This window comes from Phascolarctos cinereus, unplaced genomic scaffold (assembly GCF_003287225.1).
Source record: "Phascolarctos cinereus isolate Bilbo 61053 unplaced genomic scaffold, phaCin_HiC Scaffold_4;HRSCAF=312, whole genome shotgun sequence".
NCBI classification, from domain to species: domain Eukaryota; kingdom Metazoa; phylum Chordata; class Mammalia; order Diprotodontia; family Phascolarctidae; genus Phascolarctos; species Phascolarctos cinereus.
Genome location: NW_027555847.1, coordinates 488306141 through 488326250, shown reverse-complemented (window position 1 = coordinate 488326250; position 20110 = coordinate 488306141). Strand labels below are relative to the sequence as shown.

General features: G+C 37.1%; 1 protein-coding gene across 19 annotated transcripts in view; it reads left to right on the top strand.

Annotated features, from left to right (window-relative positions):
- Nucleotides 1-20110, top strand: part of DTNA (dystrobrevin alpha) — a 484963-nt gene that overhangs the window by 136104 nt on the left and 328749 nt on the right. For 10 of the 19 annotated variants that reach the window (XM_020992526.2, XM_078153437.1, XM_020992519.2 and 7 more), the window contains exon 1: nt 104-309. The exons of 1 other annotated variant lie outside the window; for it this stretch is intronic. In XM_020992526.2, the coding sequence (XP_020848185.1) occupies nt 290-309 (20 nt within the window). In that variant the 5' untranslated portion in view covers nt 104-289. Of the gene's footprint in view, nt 1-102; nt 310-20110 lie in introns of those variants that run through there. 8 more of the 19 variants (XM_078153432.1, XM_020992521.2, XM_020992534.2 and 5 more) reach the window with 4 other exon arrangements.

Below are 20110 nucleotides of genomic sequence, written 5' to 3'. Positions count from 1 at the left end.
AAAGGGAGGGGACATGAAAGCTTGTGATTGGTGAGTTCACCAAAGGCATCTGCCAGTGGGACTTCAATGGAATGTGAAACCAAATCATTTACAAGTTAAAGATAGACACAGTATATACCAGGCTCTGGAGGCAGGGATTAAGTTCATCTTGCTCCCTAGCATTTCAGAGAGTTCTGTTTTGATCTCTGTTGTAATTAACTCTTTGGTCAAATTTTGTCCTAGACTGTATTTTCTCCTTTTTCGTATCCACACACATTCTGGATACATTGGAATTAAGGTGATTTAGGAGATGATGGTGCATACACCAGGGTAAGTAGAAAGATTTGTTTTCAGGTGCAACTCCTAACTATGAAAGTTAATTTGGAACTCTTCTTTGAAAAAAGGAAAAATGAAATGATTTGGGCTTTGAGTATCTTGATAGTAACATTCCTCTGTCCTTCTAGAGACATTTGGATTTCATGTTTTAAGCCACTGAAAGAAATCTCTTTGGTTTTGTTTTCTTTTGTAATGTCGCCAATCCATTTTAAATAAACCCTCTACCTTTTGCTCTTTCCCCAGACACACACATGCTTACCCACTTCTAACAGAGAGTTTGTTTAATTAAAATATCAGTAGTCTGATACTTTAGGATACTAAAAACAAAGAATGTCATCTTTCCAGTGTGTTGTGGGAGAAAGTGTGTTATTGTTAGGTGGGTTTGATACTTTAGAAAAACTTTGTAATTTCTCTTGCATTGTACTTCCTAACTTACATAGTAAAAATATGCTGTTTAAAAAGTACATAGAGCAACTATTGAAGATAATTTCTTAGCTAATCTTAAAAAAAATGGGGGGTCAAAAATAGTACCTAGCATATAGTAGACACTTGTGAAAATACACAGCTTTTGTTGGAAAGTGCTTTACCAAAAGAAATTATTTTCTAAAAAGTATAACTAGTAATTCCTAGTATATTCCCTTATCTAATCCCTCAGGAAAAAATAATAAAGCTGGTGTTTGCTAAATTACTACAAAGGGTTGATTAAATTGCAAAGTGTGTGTACTGGAGAGGAGTAGTTTTTGTTTTTTTTTAATCCACTAATCTATATTTTAAGGATTTTTGTGCTTCTTTTGGATGAGGGGATAGAGAAGCAAACTGCTTGAGAATGACCAGTTTCATTTCCTTGCACATTTTGACCATGTATAGATTTTGCTTTTTGTTTTATGAAATGATCTCATGGCTCTGTTCTTACTAGCTGCTTTTCCAAACTTGCCCAGCACTCCTTCTGAATAAATATTGTCCATAATTGTCACAGGGTACACAGTGTGAATTAGAAAGTCTTTATACGGGGAAAATAAATATGCTGACATTGCTGTTGTAAAGCCTGATGCTAAAGACAGTTGTTGAACGGGGCAGTTTAATCTTTGCTCTCCCTTATATGCTAGGCTCTACTAGACTGAATAAGATTAAAATGGAATAGAGCAATGGGTGTCTTAATCTGGCTACTTTGCATGTGTAGATAATTCTGAGTACATCACTCAATTTGGCTAAGAAAAATAACACCCAGTGTTAAGGCCTCAAAAGGAAAATTGATGTTAAACTAATGCTCTATGGAGAAATTTGCCTTTTTGCATTTTTCCAGGGTGGTAAAGGAAATAGCAGTAATTTAGTATTCCTGAAATTCTGCCTAGAGGTATGGTAGAACAATTTCTGAGCAAGGTCATGAAAGCTAAGTAACCTATCCATCTGGTGGTGTCTCAAACTCTAACCCTTCCCGGTTAAGCCTCTCAAAAAAGGATCAGATATAAGTTATCTACAAGTTAGTGTGATTTCAAGGGAAAGTATGAGTATCCCAAGGGTATTTGTACCTTAAATCTTATCTCTAATTATGAAGAGAAAGGCTTTGTTGCCTTTTAGAGATATTCTATTGATATTCTAGCCAGAGCAGTAGGGAAAATATTTAGTGGGCAAACACTAGAGGTTGTGGGGAGAGGGCCTCCTCTGAAATCCCAGAACCTAGGCAGTAGGCAGTAACCAATTCTATCTATGCTAGATCTCTAAGTAAATCATTCAGCCAATGAGCATTGAAATAATATGTGTTAGAGACAGTCCTAAACTCTGAGAATGCAAAGAAAGGCAAAAACATAGGCCATGCTTCAAAGCCATTCCTGTGGTACAGTATCATGTGGATTTTCCTTCACACTTTGTAAAATTAGCTTAACCCTGGTAATAATTTCCTTTCATATTTGAAAAAAAAATGTATTCTGACATATGTGGCAAATTCCTCAGCTCAATCCTTCCTCTTTGATGTGAAAGATTCAAGTAACATTTACTCTTAGGTGAGAGTTTCCCTTTACCCCACTTGTGAATTCCATCAAGTGTTATGAATGAATGTATGAATGAATGAATGAATTTAAGTACATTTAAGTAGTTACTATGTACAAAACTGTGCTAAGGGTAGGAATACAAATAGAAAAGCCCAGGACTATCCCTACATTCTAGGAGCTCACCTTCTAATGGGGAAGACAACACTTAGCTTCCTCAGACAGCCTCAGAATTGCTTCTTTATGTGACTTCAGGAGTTGGGCCTGGAAACTGCTGTTGAGGATCAGGGGTAGACTGGGGTGTGCTGGTAAATATTTAACAACTGGCTTTCTTGGGAGGGGGCTGGGACACAGGAATGAAAGCATAGGAGAATTTTAAATTTAATCTCTATTATAAACATTTTCCCATCACTTTCTTAAGTCCAAACAATCAACAAAACATTGAGTCAAGCTCTGATTTGTAGTGTTTGCTGATTTCTGAAGTGTAAATGTTCACACTAAAAATTTACCAATTGGCTCTCCAGTATGAATTGCCTCCATTACACCCCAGGAAGTTGGGTATACAATGACAGTTACTGTATAATTAGTAGAATGGTTACTTGTCTTAAATTTCTAGGTGTACTAGTATATCCCTTTTGACCTTCTTGAGCATTTTTCATGAGACAGGAAGTGACCAGTACAGAGCTTCTGATTTTGTGTCTAGTAATAGAAAGGGATGAAGGATTTAAGTTCTTCTCCTCCATCCGCGTCAATAAATCATTGACTGTAAAAAGGGAGAATCCCTATAATTAAGCTTCTTTCAGTGTAAACCCTATTCCTCCAATAAATTTAGACATTCTTCTATCATCTTAGTTGACAGAGAGTGACCCACATACTATTAGGTAAGTAGAAGCAGATCTCTTCTCAATTATATAGGAGTGGCTTATACCCTTGTTTTTCCCACCCAGTGGGATTCTGGCACACCAATAGCAAAACTGAGCCAAAAGGAGGTCAGAGCCAAGCTCTGTGTGTATCTCTGTGTGTGAAACTAGTGTATTTCTGATGTAATCTCAGTCCAGTATAAGTTGTTTTTAATACTGGTTGTGCTTAAGATACTGGAGAGTTGTCTGTAATATCAACTTATTTATCCTTATGCTCTGCCCCCTCAGGCACAAAAATTTTAAATTTCAGCAAGTTTTCAATATATAAAAAGAGAAGTAGAAGGGAAACAAGGAAGAGTAATAAATCCTCATAGGGACTATTAAATTAACAGGAAAATTGGTAGGGAGAAATGTTGCTTTCTTGTTTTTATAGATATTTTTTGAATTGATTTTTATCATATTTATAAATGTGAAATGTTTTGGGAGGGAAAAAGATCCACCCATATGTTTGACTATTCATAGAAAGGCTTCCTTTACCTTTTTGTATTTACCCTTTTCTTTCTTACTTTAAGTTATTCATTCTTTAACCCTTTTTGTTGTGGTTGAGTTGTTTCAGTTGAATCATACTCTTCATGACCCCATTTAGGATTTTCTTGGCAAAGATACTGGAGTGATTTGCCATTTCCTTCTCCAGCTCATTTTACAGATGAGGAAACTGAGGCAAAAAAAGTTAAGTGACTTGTCCAGGGTCACACAGCTAGTAAGTGTCTGAGGTTGAATTTGAGCTCTGGTCTTCCTCTTTCCAGGCCCAGCACTCTATCCACTGTGCCACCTAGCTGCCCTTCTTTAACTCTATGGCCTATTATTTAAAAGATATCATTAATATTGCATGTCTTTTATATCAAAATTTATCATGCAATGCTTAAAAAAAACAATTTATTTATTTTTGGTTGTCAACATTCACTTCCATAAGATTCTGAGTTTCATATTTCCTCCTCTCCATCCCCTCCCCTCAATGCTTTATTTTATTTCAAAAATGATTCCATTGTGTGAGGGAAGATGTGCAAAATATGTTTGAAATGTGAACAGAAGGGAATATTAGGCATGATGAAGCTACCAGTTATTAAAAGGAAGCATAGTCAAGTGGCAATGATTGAATAATAAAACTACCAGTCTAATTGGCAGACATGCTGAATGGTGAAAATAAGAACATCTGCACTAGTTTCCAAATTCTATCCCCTTGAACACAGACCCTGAGTCAGCAATCAATATATAATGTTGCTATCTGAAATTATCGAGGTGCTAAAGGATGTATGCTGAATATAAACTGATGTAAGCTGAAAGAGTCACCCCAAACTGAATAAAAAATGGACAAGTAAAGTTTTAGTCATTTAAGGACCTGGAGAATTACTTTTAATCTGCTAGATCTATATGATTTAAAACAAAGAAAAAATGGGAATAATTTTTCTGCTTAAAGGTAGACTGTAAGTCTCTGCTCATATCAGATGTTGGGGGAATTGTAGTTTGTCTCCATTATGGAGATATTTGAATTAACTTCATATACTTGGGATGCAAGAGGCAGGACTTTTAAAAAAGGCAATAATTTTATATCTTGCTTCATAATCTGAGTGAATTTTTACTAGCTTATTTCATTTGAAACTATTCCCATGTATTATGAAAGTATGTGGCATAATCCCAGAAAAACCAAGTAACAAAACAGACAAAATCTTTTAAATACAGCATGATGGTATAAAAGTTTCATACTAAAAAGATTCTATGTATTTTGTAGAACTTTTCTGCTAAATTTTAACATAAAATAGGCATATTAGAGAAAGGAATGAAAGATGATGAAAGGAATTTGTTTGTAATGTGTAGGAGTATGTGTCATTATTAAAAAAAAAAAGTTGAAGTATCATAGATTTAGTACTAGAAGGGACCTTACATGTCATGTAGCCACTCTCATTTTACACCTGAGGCCCTTCTGAGGACATGCAGGTAGTAAGTGGCAGAGCTTGGATTCGATCCTATGTCCTCTGATTCCAAATAGAATGCTCTAAGGCACTATGTTTTCTCCTTTAATAGGGTGGTAGGTAAAAAGAGAAACACTTAGTTGGATTAACAAAACGGTATCCTTTTCTACATGATATTATAGCCTAAAGAAATATGATGGGTGCTTAATTTCATGTATTTCTAAATAGAGATTTTCTGTCAAAGAGATTTAACTCTTTTTTTTAAACTTTTCTGCCTTCTTGTGGTTATAATGGAAGGACTGGCCAATGAGAGTCCAGTCCTTAGGAGCACGTACTTCATGTTCTTCCTGAGGTATTCATGTAGATGTATGGTGAGCCCACTTCTGGGCTTGTGCAATGAAGGGCCCTGTTCTCCCCTTTAGAGCATTCACTCAAAAGAAACATGAGATGTGCAAATGTAGAGGCATCTCCTCTCCAAATGTTCACATGGACTATTTGTGCCCGACCTGTGATATAGCCTTCTGAGTTTATATTGGTCTGATCCACCACAGCCAGGCACGCTGTACCTTGACTCCAACACAGTGATGTCATTTTGCTCCTCTTCAAGAACAAAGGACAATAACCAAGAGCATTCACAGTTATTATGTGACTATTTCCTGCCTACTCAAAGTGTGGCAGAAAGGGAGATTTTACTTAGCTGTTGAGCTAGAATTGGTTGTACACACAGAAGATCAAATCAAGCTCTGGCACTGGCTGCATTTCAGTGAGAAGGATGAAATCCTATAAGCATCTAGGTGGGAAGAGAGGTTTAGGCCTTTATCTTCCCACAGCAGAATGGAGCCTTGAGCCAATAACATTATAAAAACACCCCCAGTCATCCAGGGATTCTGGTAGGACCCTGATGGGAGATGTAATTAGCAACTCTCTGAGGACCCAACTTGCTGAGTTAATATGGACTACGTACTGGCTGTATTTAGGATAGAAAGCTGGCCTGATACATTTGTAGGGGCCCATCTCATCCTAGCATTTTTGTTTTTATATTTCTTAATTTTCACTATCTATTAGAGAAAAATTGGTAGTTTTTTTTCCCTCTCTCTTGCTATCATTTTTCAGTTACTTTCCCTAGTATGTTTCCTTTACAAGTCAGATAAGTTCCTTTTGAGATTACTTTTGCATGTTTGAATTTTTAAATAATGCTGCTGGCTATATTACTGAATCCTTTTCAAGTATTGATATTGATCCCTCATAGTGTGTTCACCCTAGTATCAATCAATAGTTAGGATCTCTATATCATTCACTGACCTAGTGATTCACACTGCAATGTTATGTTTATTATATTTTTTCAATTATCAAACATTTCTTTTCCCCTCCTACCTCCTCTTCCCCCCAAGAGGAAAAGAAAAACAAAATCCTCATGAGAAATAAACATAGTCAAGCAAAATAATTTCCCATAATGGCCATGTTGAAAAATGTGTGTTTCCTTCTGCATGTTAGTCCACTTCTCTGTTAGGAGTACCCCAATGTCATTTAATTAACATCAAGTAGCTGTTACATTTACTGGATAGAATACTTTTAGCTTTTGATTTATTTTACATATTTATATACCATGCATGTAATATGTAAGTATATTTATGTACTTATTTACTGAAAAGAGAGAACAAGGCTCAAATATAAAAACATCCCCTCCAAATCAAGAGTACATATTCCCTACGCCATTTTGGTCCCTGAAGAGCATGAGCTCAAACTTCAAACAGTTTCTACATAGTATTGACCCCTTGTGCCCAGTGCAGAATGGCAGCTGAACAAAATACTTGCTTTCTGCAAAACATAGCATCTTGGCTACCAGGTTGGCCCACTAATGTGAAGAGTCAATAGGGCCACAACGGTGTACCAGACTTCACTTCCAGCAAACTGATATGGATTCCAGTTCTTGGACCTCTGGTAGCTAGCTCTTCCAGCCTTTCAAAGCTCACAAGATCACAGCCATTTGCAATACTCTTTGAACTAAGATAGAAAGAATAAACAGAATAAGGAACAGAAACAACAGCAGGGCCTTGTGCTCATGGAACACAGCCCAGGTGGAGAGATAAAGGTCCTAGACTTCTCTTCCCACCTGAAGGCATAAGTCATTTCATCCTTGTCATGCAGCCGAGGAAAGAGAGATTGATTTGGACAAGTGGTGCCTTCTGTATACCCAGTTCTGCTTCTACAACTGAGGAAAAGGCTCCTGTTTGCCACACACTGAGTGAAGGAAACAGTCATAGAATACCTGCACATACATGCTCTGAAATGGGGACTTCCACTGTGCATGCCTGGAAGCTTACCCTCCAAACATCTACATAGCATCCAGCAGAGTATGACATACATACCTTGGACATTCACTAGCCATTCCCCTCATTAAATATTTTTCTTTCCTTGTTCCAAGGACATATGCAGATTTCTAGGCTATGAAACCCAAAGTAACTACTGAGTTATAGTCCAAGATTATTTGTTGTTATTGTTTTAGTCATGTCCAACTCTTTATGACCCCTTTTGGAGTTTTCTTGGCAAAGATACCAGAGTGGTTTGCCATTTCCTTCTCCAGCTCATTTTACAGATGAGGACATTGAGGCAAACAGGGTTAAATGACTTGATCAGGGTCACACAGCTAGTAAGTGTCGGAGGCCAGATTTGAACTCAGAGAGATGAGTCTTCCTGACTCCAGGCCTGGCACTGTAGCCACTGCACGACCCAGCTGCCCTCACTCAAGATTATAGCTAACTGAAATAGCTTGCTATAATCACACACTGATTCATTTTTAACCAGAATTAGCTTCTAACACAGTTATCCTGGGCTTATCTGAATCCTCAGTACAAATTAACAGAAATTTGTGGATTCACCTTAGGTTGTTGTCCTTAATACCTGTAATTAACACACCATTTCTTTTCTAAGATGCTTCTATTATGGATACAAGTACTCTCTTTTGTAGATTGTGAAGTGAGATGCTGAAAATTAGTTGATTCTCCATGCCTTTGTACAGGGGGTCCCCCTTGCCCAGAATGTACCCCTCCCCGCTACCTCGGCCTCTTAGAGTCTGTAGCTTCCTTCAAAGCTCCCTGAAAAGCTTTTCTTATCCTCCCTACATGATGATGATAGTGATAATGGCTAACATTTATATAATATTATGTGCTAAACACTTTATACTCTCATTTGATTCTCACAACAACCCTGGGTGGTGGGTGCTATTATTATCCCCATTTTACAGATGAGGAAACTGCAGCCAATAGAGATTAAGTGATTTGTCCAAGGTCACCCAGTTAGTGTCTGAGGCTGGATTTGAACTCTGTTCTTCCTGACTCTAAGTCTGGTGCTGTATCCACTGTACAACCTACATGCCCCCAACATCCTGGCGTTTCCCATCCTCCTCCTGAAAAATTACTTTATTTTGTATATACTTTGAATCTACTTATATGTATATATGTTGTTTTTGTAGGTGAAAAGTAATCTTGAGTACAGGAATTGTTTCATTTTTGTCATTTTATCCCCACTGCCTAGCAGACGTATCAGACCTGTTATAAGGGCTTATGGTTGAACTGATTAATAATTTACTTTGTATAATATTAGGAAATTAGCCACTGTGGGACCATGGTCTCTTAAGTGCTTCCAAAATTTTGATTTGGACTAGACACCTCCTGAGATTCCTTTTAGTTATAAGAAGGCAAGGTTTACAGGGTGTCCCAAAAATCTCAGTGCAGTTTTAATCAATTAAAGAAGGAAGACAGAAAAAAAAAAAGCAAAGTAGTTTTGTAGCTTTAATGAGGAGCATGTGTGTATGTCGCTATTCATTCTTGGTAACATGGGAGCAGATTATTTGTTTTTCGAAGTTGCCTTCACTGGTCTATTTGATTTCTAAGACTTAGAGTTCATTTGCCATCCCATGGAGATTTTGCTGCTCCCTCAATCTTTATCACAGCCATAGTTTTCCTGCTTCACTGTCAGCTTTGACAGTGCTGTGGACACCTCAGTCTGTAGCTTCCATCTCTTCAAGCAGTCACTCTGGCAAAAATTTTGAGAAGAGACAGGTGCTTCCTTCACAGGCACAAATATTAAATAGCTTATTTTGTGTAAAGTGTAGATAACAATATTATAGCTTATTCCCATTCCTGTTTCAAAGAGCTGCAAAAGAGTGTGAAAAGGAGAAAAATAAAATCACTAAACACATTTTTAACACAGGTCCCCTTCACTAGTTATTTTTAGTGCAGGAAAGGTACTGAACTCAGGCCAGGAGGGAATAGAGGGTCAATGCTATTTGCTACAAATGCATAGATTTGGGCAGTTTGTGTCTGTAGTACATATTCACATACTACTCTTTCATTTAGGTTTAAAAAAACTTTTTTGAGAGAAGAAAATAAAACCCAAACCAAGGGATTCAGAGATTATTTTTTTTATTAATTTATTTTAATTTATCAACAATCACTTCCACAAGCATTTGAGTTTTAAATTTTTCTCTCCCTCCCTTCCCGCCTCCCTCCCCAACACGGCACACAATTCCTATTATACATATTTTCACATTAATGATGTTGTAAGTAAGAAGTAGAACCAATAGGAGAAACCACAAGAAATAGAAAACAAAACAGAAGGAAAAAAATAGCAAATAGTGGTTCGATCTGCATTCAAACTCCATAGTTCTTTCTTTGGATGTGGATAGCATTTTCTATCATGAGACCTTCGGAGATGTCTAAGATCCTTGTTTGCTGAGAAGGGCTAAATCTATCAACGTTAGTCATCACTCAATATGGCTGTTACTGTGTACAACATTCTTCTGGTTCTGCTCACTTCACTCAGCATCAGACCATACAAGTCTTTCCAGGTCTTTCTGAAGTCAGCCTGTTCATCATTTCTTATAGCACAATAGTATTCCATTACATTCATATACCACGACTTGTTCAGCCATTTCCTAGTTGATGGGCATCCCCTCAATTTCCAATTCTTTGCCAACACTAAAAGAACTGCTATAAATATTTTTGTACATGTGGGTCCTTTTCCCATTTGTATGATCTCTTTGGACTACAGCCCTGGAAGTGCTATTGCTGGGTCAAAGGATATGCACAGTTTTATAGCCCTTTGGGCATAGTTCCAAATGGCTCTTCAAAATGATTGGATTATTTCACAACTCCACCAACAATGCATTAGTGTTCCAATTTTCTCACATCTTTTCCAATGTTTATCATTTTCCTGTTTTGTCATGTTGGCCAATCTGATAGGTGTGATGTGGTACCTCAGACTTGTTTTCATTTGCATTTCTCTAATCAATAGTGATTTAGAGCATTTTTCATATGACTATAGATGGCTTTAATTTCAGAGATTAATGAAATACTTATTCACCTAATGATTTTTCTAAAGTCTTAGATCCTTTGAAATTTTAATTTATTTCATTCTTAAGGAATTGTATTAAGATTGGGAAGTACTCTAAGTTGTGGGCCACAAATATATGTTTAATATCCTTAGATTAAAAGTTATAAAAATTTTAATATCTGTACTACCTGTCTCATAAGATTGTGTGCGAAAGACTTTGAAAACTTCAATTTGCCTTGGAAGTGTGATTTATCATTATTCTTTCTTTTGAATTTTTGGGTTTTCATTATCATGGTCAAATGAGAATCAGTGAAATTTTGAAAATGCCATTTAAGAGTTTGTGACAGAGAAGGAGTGAGTAGCTGGGCATGATTGCCCCACAGACTACAGGAGAACAGATTTCTAGGTGTTCAGAGAAAAGACAAGTAGGCTCCAGGTAGCCTAAAATTGTACAGAGAATTTAGCCTAAGGTTAATGAAAATTTCCAAGAATGAAATGATTATGACACAAATGATTCTGATAAAGGGGGGAAAAGAAGGAATTACCTAAAGAGATTAACGTGGAAAAGTCATTGGCCAACTTAGGTTTTTATAAAGATGTGTAAAATATGGGTAAAGGCAGAACATAACTGAGGGGAAAAAAAGGCACACTCCTGTGAGAATAGTGCCAGGAGCACTACTGACTCAAACAAGATGAGATTGGTGACGACAAAAAGGGATTTTTAAGCTATGTTGGGAGCAAGACCAAAAACAAAGAAGAGGGAGTTCCAATCCTTGGAATGGATGGGTCACTGATAACTCGTAACTGAGAGAAGACAGAACTACTCAGTCTTTATTTTATTTTTGTTCAATAAAATAACTTCAGAATGGTAAAAATAAATTAAAAAATAGTTAACAGGTAGTTAAAATCTATGAAAGGTGAGGGGGTGGCACCATAGCACCTTTTTGTTGAGTTGTGTCCAACTCTCTGTGACCCCTTTTAGGGTTTTGTTGGCAAAGGTATTCGACTGGTTTGCCATTTCCTTCTCCAGCTTGTTTTACAGATGAGTAACTGAGGCAAACAGGGTTAAGTGACTTGCCCAAGGTCACACAGCTAGTAAGTATCAAGTGTCTGAGGCCAGATTTGAACTCAGGTCCTCCTGACTCCAATGCTGGAGCTCTATCCACTGTACCACCTAGCTGCCCCTCTTTTTTTTTTTTAATCAAGTTACTAGATTGGTAAACTAGGGGAATGCTGCAGACATAGTATTCCTGTACTTCAGCTAGGCCTGTGACAGAATCTCTCACAACATGCTCATAGACAAGATGGAAGGACATGGGTTTAGACCCAAAGAATGGCTACTGATGATTAATGGCAGTAGGTTTTTACTAGAGCCTTCCAAGTATCTTTTCTTGGCCTGAGGTTTTCAAACTTTAACGGCTCATGGAGTCCTCAGTGTATTCTGCCTCTCTGTCCTTTGACATTGACACCAACCTGGTGCAAGGCTTTCTCTCCTCATGTCTTGACTGTTGCAAAAGGCTGATGGGTCTACCTGCCACAAGTTTCTCCTCATTCTAGCCCATCTTCCACTCAGCAGCTAAAATGATCTCCTTAGAGCACAGGTCCCACTATGTCATCTCCCTACTCAGTAAACTACAGTGGCTCCCTATCACCTCCGGGAACAGGGATCAAACCCTCCGTTTGGCATTCAAAGCCCTTCTTATACCATGCACCCCAACCCACCAAGTATTCTTTCCTTCAGTGACACCAGCCTCCTTGCTGTTTCTTAAACAAGACACTCTCTCATGACTCCCTATGTATTTTCACTGACTATTCATCATGCCTGGAAAGTTTTACCTCCTCGTCTCTGCCTCTTAGATTCCTGAAATCCCAGCTAAAATCTCACCTTCTACAGGAAGCCTTTCCTGATCCCTCTTAATTTTAGTGTCTTCCCTTTGATTATTTCCAATGTATCTTGTATATAACTTATTTTAACATAGTTTTTGCATGTTGTCTCCCCCATTAGACTATGAGTTCCTTGGGAATAGGAACTGCCTAGTTATCTCTATTTGAGTAGATATCTCTAGCATTTAAAATAATGCCTGGCATAAAGTAGAACCTTAACAAATATTTATTGAATTAGTAATTGTTTCACAGCTCCCCAGGCAAAAAAAAAAACCCAACAGTTCCATTTATTGAATAATTAGGTCCAAATAATAAATATTTACATCCTAACAACATAGTAGCCATTTGAAAAAATAATATATGTAAATGGAAAGGTTTTTAAATTTCATTCTTAAATAACTCTTTTATTTACTAATGGGTTGTGTGTTCCTATTTGGCACTGTGCAATGTCTCAAACCTTGGAATCAGATTGGACACCACCACCTTCATTTTGTGTTCCACATTGATTTTCACACAGTACTCACTTATTTATCACAGCAACTGACCCAAAGTCAGCTATATACAAAGGCTGCAAACAGGAAAGTTTTCTAAGTCAATGGCATAGCTAAAAGTATAAGTAAGCAAAAACTTCACAAGCATTCAAGAGATGTTATTGAAAGGAACATACTATGAGCTAATGTTGAAACTGTGAACTACCTCAAGAGGTGTCCCCTGAGTCCACTGTGACTATGGAGAGCAGTCTGGAAAGCTCAGATGCGTACGGTTTAACCTTTTCATAAGTGACTTGGGAGAAGGCATAGATAGCATGCCTTCTTCAGGATACTTTAATAAAAATGTTGTACCTCCAACAAGAGAGTTAATAATTCCCATTCTGCTGTTCTAGGATCAGACCACAAGTGGATTATAGTGTTCAGTTTGGGATACCACATCTTAGGCACAACAGAATGAAGTTCAGCCAAGCCCGAATAGTGGAGGACTAGGGCAGCCCAGTATGTTCATTTTGGAAAAGAGAAACCTTAAGGGTGACATAATAAGTATCTTAAGTTATGTGAAGGTCTGCCACAGGGAAAAGTATTATGCACATATTATGCTTGTTCTGAGAATAGAATTGGGAGCAGAAGGTGGAACTTATGGTCACCTTTTGTCTTGATAGAAGGAAAAACTTCCTAACAAGTCCAGATACCCAGAAAGACAGTGAACTACCTTGAGGACCGATAGATTCCCCATCACAGGCTGGGGAAAGCTAGGTGACCACTTGCTGATTACAGTTATTGTAGATAAGTTTCTTCTTTAGGTTCTAATTGGAATATAGAACCCTTTTGATGCTTTCCCACTTTAAGATGCCATGATTCTGTGAAATGCATTAAAGGAATGTCTGTGAGTGAGAAATATTGTTACTTTAGGATTTAGATTTAAGTCAACAAGACCTATTGTACAGCAAGGAACATGAAAAGTTATACAACCATTTGAACTTGCAGCTTTAAATTGGGATTTTTCCTGTGCTTTACTAATATGTGCATATATCTTCTAGACATTAGAATTAAACCAATAATATGAAATGTCAAAATAGATGGGGGATTTGGAAACACTAGAGCATTGGTTGTTAATAACTGTATAATATTGGAAGCATAATTAAATCTTAAGCATTCTAAATTCTCCTTCGAGGGTGAGGTTAAGATTTAAACAAAACAGTTTAATCCCAAAACACAAGTTTTCATTGACCTACTTAGAAAAGAAAGAGTTCTTTTCCATTGTAGCAATATTATGTTTGTTCAGTGATCATGATGAAGTTACAGGCTGTGTTCAGCATCCCACAAAGAATCAATTCTGAGATAGCACAGGAAACCTGCATGGCATACCAGATAGAATACTGGTCTTGAACTCAGAAAGATCTGGGTTTGATAGTTACTAGTTGTATGACCCTGGGTAAATCAATTATCTCCTCTGAATCTTAATTTCCTACTTCATAAAATAAGAATAATTGCTTCAACAAATGAGATAGTGTATAAAAATACTTTAAAGTACTATATTTCATTACTTTTAATATTTCATTTAAGTTAAGACTATTTCGTCTATAAAGAATGTGGTTAGTTGTTACTTATGTTACAATTCACTTTTCCATTCTTCTATAGAAAAGATTTCATGGAAAGAAAAAAATCGTTTTCAACATTACCTGTTTTCCTGAATTTTCCTATAAGATGCCTTTTTTTAATCCTTATCTCTCTTTCATGAATTCCATGAAAAGCCTAAAAGTTGGCTGAAAAATTTATATCAACCAGTAATCATGAAGAAAGCCCATCAGTGGGGGCTTGTGAGCTATAGCATTAGAAAAACAACTCCACAACCCCTCATGGATTAATCTATTACCTTATGGGAACTTGACCAAGCAAGTGCAAATGGGAGTTTGGCAGAGTAGCTTCAGAGCATGATAAACTGATAAAGAGATAAGAGATATAAAGTATCTACTTCCTTCAGAACTAGTACTGATCTCAATGAGATGCCATGGCTGCCTAAAATGAATGGTTTTCCTGAACTTTTTTTATAATCACTGGAAAATACTAAACCCAAAGAAGGTTCTGGAATTAAAATGATTTCCTTAAAGCTAACAGTCACTACCTCTTAAGTCTTCAGACTAGAAAAATAGTTGCTGGGGCATATTTTAGTAAAAGTGATGCCACAAAGCCCAGACCCTCCAATAGTAATCCTTTGTCAATATTATAAAGGTCACACTTTCATCACTATATAGGTCTTATTAAGAATATTATACTTCCGTTTCATCCAGCATTTTATCCCCTTTTGAAATAAAGAGTATTTATTCAATCCACTTAAATGGCTTTACGGCTACATGCTACCCTCTCCCATGAGTTGCCTTTGAACAATACCACCCCCATCCCGTAAAAAAAAAACAACAAAAAAACAATCTGCTATGAAGAGAATTCATCTGAATAGCAGACAAGAAGTTCGTAGCATACCATTTTTACCTTTAATTAATATTAGTTTATAGTCTGCCCTGGGGTTGGGCTGAAAGAGTGTTATTCTCTAATGGTTGTAATAATGCCCCTAAAATTTCATTACAGAATAGTTCTGAACATCATATCTCACCACGGTGTTAACATTGCCACCTCTGGAACTCACAGCTATTTGAACAGCCTCATGGCCAGTACTCACTTTGTTGTCTAGCCAATTATTAAGCTAATTGCCTCCACATTCCAAAATCACAGAAGACATAAGGCGTCTGAATCTAATAACGTGAATAGTTGTGCAGGACATGGGGATTATTTCATTCTCTTGTAAAAAGTATGATATGACCATTAAATGTTCACTAACAACCAAAACCTCAGATCTCACTTATTTTAGAAAAAAAATGGTAACTACAGCATTTACCAGAATATTTTTATAATGATATGAGGGAAGTATTCAACTTAATGAGCCAGAGTCTCCTAGTGAGCAAGTTCCATTCCAACTTGGAGCCCACAAGGGTAAATGATTGCTTCAGTGGGCTAAATAATACCCTGGTGGCCTCAAAAGACAGAGTGCAGCTTCCAGAAGGGTCTGGTTTATTATCAGGAAATAGCTTGCTCCCTAGATGAATCTCTCTCAGTGAATCACCCATAACATTTCCTGAGGAATTTCTTGGATGCCATTCACAAATACCAACTCAGTTTGACCTTTATTAGTTTAGGAAATTTGATAGTGTCATAATTTGAATTGATAAATCTTCTATATCTCACAAGTAAGGGGAAATTGATGGAAAACTGTGTGTGTGTGTGTGTGTGTGTGTGTGTGTGTGTGTTCTGTTTTAAAACCTGATTAGCCTTTACAAGTAGAAAACTTAGGGTAAAATAATTACATTTTTGAAATTACATTCAAGTTCATCAGAAATTTCTTTTCATACCTCTCTGTAGGTGTAGCTAACTTCCTGAGTAATTATGGAGGCAGCTTCTTTTCTTAGCTCTTCTTTGGAGTTTTAGGATTGTACAATTTAGACTTAGAATACTTATTATGAATCTATGAAATACCCACTCTTCCCCTCTTTGACCAACTACAGTTATGGTTTTGTATATTTATTTTAGCCAAGCACATTTTTTTTACAAGAACTTCTGAGAGTTTAGTATGAGAAGAAAAGCCCCAAATGGCATGATGACATTAGGCTACATTGTAGACCTGACTTGATTATTTCCAAGTCAGAGATACTGCTTCAGATTTTCTACCCAGCTATTGCTGGTGATCTGATGATACAGAATAAGCAAATGAAAATGCAGCTGTCTGGCTTAGTTAGATATGCATTTGCTTGCTAAAAAGGGAAACCAAAATATTTCACATATAAACCTTCTAAATCAGAAATAAAATAAACAGTTCTGCCACATCAAGGAATGCTTATGTTAGAATATAGATTTATGAGGATGTAGAAAAGTGAAATAACAAGCACAGCTTGGGTTGACTGAATCCTTTCCTCATTGTGAACATTTTTAACATACTCATAGCAGTTCTCTGATAGCTGCAATAGAAGGAAATGAAGTACTCTCCACTAAGCAAAGCTTTGTGTTGCTCAGGATACGATCATTTTTTTTTATGGCTACTCAAGATATCTCATCAAAAGATGAGTAATTTATCCTCTAAATAATGTTTCCTAGTATGCATGAGTCATCTGGACTACCCTTTGTCTCTATTTCTAAGAAGAAGAATAAGCTGTCTAGAATTTTGGAACCTTGGAATGTAAGTTAACAGAATATACCTTATAGGTTTGATCAGTTTTGATCTGCTTTATCCTAGACCTAGATCCATACCCCAGAGGGATTGGGCACTTCGCATTTCTGTATTAGGCCTCTATGTGGTCAACATGGTACCCCAAAGCAGGGGATTACTCATCAAGACTCCTCCAGTTTTCCTAGTCTTTGCAAACACTTGCAAAGTCAAAATGCATTTCATTGCTATTGCAAGATCCTCCTTATTTGTTCTGTGGGGCACAAGATCCTGCTTCTTTAGTAGACAACCTAGATTTACTCTCTATGAAAAAGAAATTGATAGCTACTCCCGAGGTTCAATGGTTCAGAACTTCTTTTTCCAAAAACAATAGCTTTGGAATCAGAACCGAGTGCATATTCTATCGCTGATGCTTACTATGTGACCTTGGGTGAATCGCTTAAAAAATGAGAGGTGTTGAAAATAGCTTATGAGGTGCTTCTTGTCCCCACCTCTAGCTTGCCACTGGATTTCCAACGACTCTGGAGGACAGAGTGAGGCTGATGACTGTGCAACTCTGCCTCACTTAAATCCAATTCATGTGCAAGTGAAGACATCACTGTGATGTCATCCGTCCTCTTTGAAAACAAAGGACAAACAATAACAAGAGCTCTATGTTTATGATCCTGTGATCTGATGGTCAATAAAAGTGCTTAGCTCAGGGCCTGGCATATGCTAGACACTTAATAAATGCTTATTCCTTTCTTCTCCTCTTTTTCTTGTGTCAACCTTTTGGTCTTGCTTCCCCTAAATCTAATGACTATCTTCCTCCTTAAATTTTCTTCTGTACTCTCTAAGCCCTTCATCTTTCCTAAAGAATAAAAGGTGGCCCAAATCAACATTTTTTTAATGAGGCAATTGGGGTTAAGTGACTTGCCCAGGGTCACACAGCTAGTGAGTGTTATGTGTCTGAGGCTGGATTTGATCTTAGGTTCTCCTGACTCCAGTGCCAGTGCTCCATCTACTGCACCACCTAGCTTCCCCTCAAATCAACATTTTCACAAAAAAAGATAAAACTTGCACTCTGGGTTGGCTACTTGCAACATAGCAAGTCACTTGTCTTCATAAATTTGGTGTGGAGAAACAAACCTGGGAATTTGCATGGATTATTTTGGCCACTGGAGGGCTCCCATATTTTCTCCTTAATTCTGTAAAAAAAAATGCATTAAAAAAAACCCTAAAACTACAATATAACAAATTTAAACCTCAAGACAGCAAACTCTGACATTGATTTCTAACTAATAAAAAAGATTTACATTGTTCCTGTGCATAATAAAAATCAGATGTAGTTTACTGTTATGTTGACATTCACAAGAGAAAAGCCAGAAAATGAAACACTGTTTTTCTGTGTTTTGTTTATAATTATTGCCATAGCCAAGACTCACGTCAAAATTACATGTCTAATAATCACATACCAGAGAAACGTTCACCTGAATCAAATGACTCACATACTGTTCTCGATTTCTTATACATCCTCTACTGGTTGATGAATTTCTATGAGCCCACCTAGGTGACTCAGTGGATTGAACACTGGGCCTGGAGTCAGAAAGACTTGAGACATTATCTGTGTGACCTTGAGCAAGTCATTTAACTTCTACCTTAATTTGCTCAACTGTAAAATGGACAAAATAATAGCACCTACCTCCTAGGGCTGTTGTGAGGATCAAATGAAATAATATTTGTAAACTGCTTAGCACAATACCTGGAACATAGTAGGTGCTATATAAATGATAGCAACTAGGTAGCACAGTGAATAGAGCACCTAGCCTCGAGTCAGGAAGACAAGTTCAAATACAACCTCAGTCCCTTAGTAGCTGTGTGACCCTGTCACTTAACCTGGACAAGTCATTTAACCGTTTGCCTCAGTTTCCTCATCTGAAAAATGAGCTAGAGAAAGAAATGGCAAACCACTCTAGTATCTTTGCCAAGAAAATGCTAAATGGGGTTACAAAGAATCAGACAGTACTGAAATGACTTAACAACATATAAATAATAGCTATTGTCGTTATTGTTACTATTACCTGGCCTATCCAAATTCATTTCCCACTACTTTCCAACTCACTATTTCCCCTTTACTCATGCTAAACTATTCCTTATTTGCCTGAGGCATCATTACAGTTACTGCGTCCATGCCTTTTACTCATGCTATTGCCGCTACCTAAAATGCCCCTTATCCTCCACTCTGCAAATTTGTATCCTACTCATTCTTCAAGGCCAAACTCAAATCCTACTTCCTTCATGTAGCCTTGCCAGGCATTCCAACCCACCTAGGGAGCTCTCTCTGAATGCCTTTTCTACAAATAGCCGATGCCACCAAGCACACACTACTTATGATAAAATACAAACTCTTCATCCTGTCTTTTAAGGTCCTTTCTCTGTCAGGCTCCCACCTATCACTCTACCATATAGGACTTAGGGCCATTTTGATTTTGGTTTTTTTTGTTTCACAGGTTACCTTGGCTAAAGTTTTCATCTTCTAGTTTCGGTGTTGTTGTTATGGTAGTTTTAGATGATAGACATAGATATAGTCTATTTCCAAGACCATATGTCAGACCTCTCCAGTTTTATATCCCCCACAGAACTTGTGCTCCCTAGCATAGCATTCAAGCCAGCCCAGAAGACTTAATGAACCATCCTTAGCACATAGCCTATGACTAGAGAAGGATTGAGACATTGGAAAGAATTTGCTCATTCATGGTTTTTAATCAGTGTTATTAAAACAACAGTAAAGTTTATCAAAGCAAGACTGTTATTATTTATGCAAAACTTATACTCATGAGTAATTTTATTAAACTTTTGGCAGCTTAATGGTATTTAGCTTACCTTTAAATATTTTTCCACTAATTTTCTTCACTCATCTTATGATGACAAAACATGGCACATATTTATCTAAATAGAGATATTAAACCACTGTATATTAATCATGACTAAGCAAATACTCATACTAAATAAATCATTTTGTAATGACTCAGCTTTTGTGCCAAACTCTTACTGCATTTAAAACAAGCATGCAAATGCT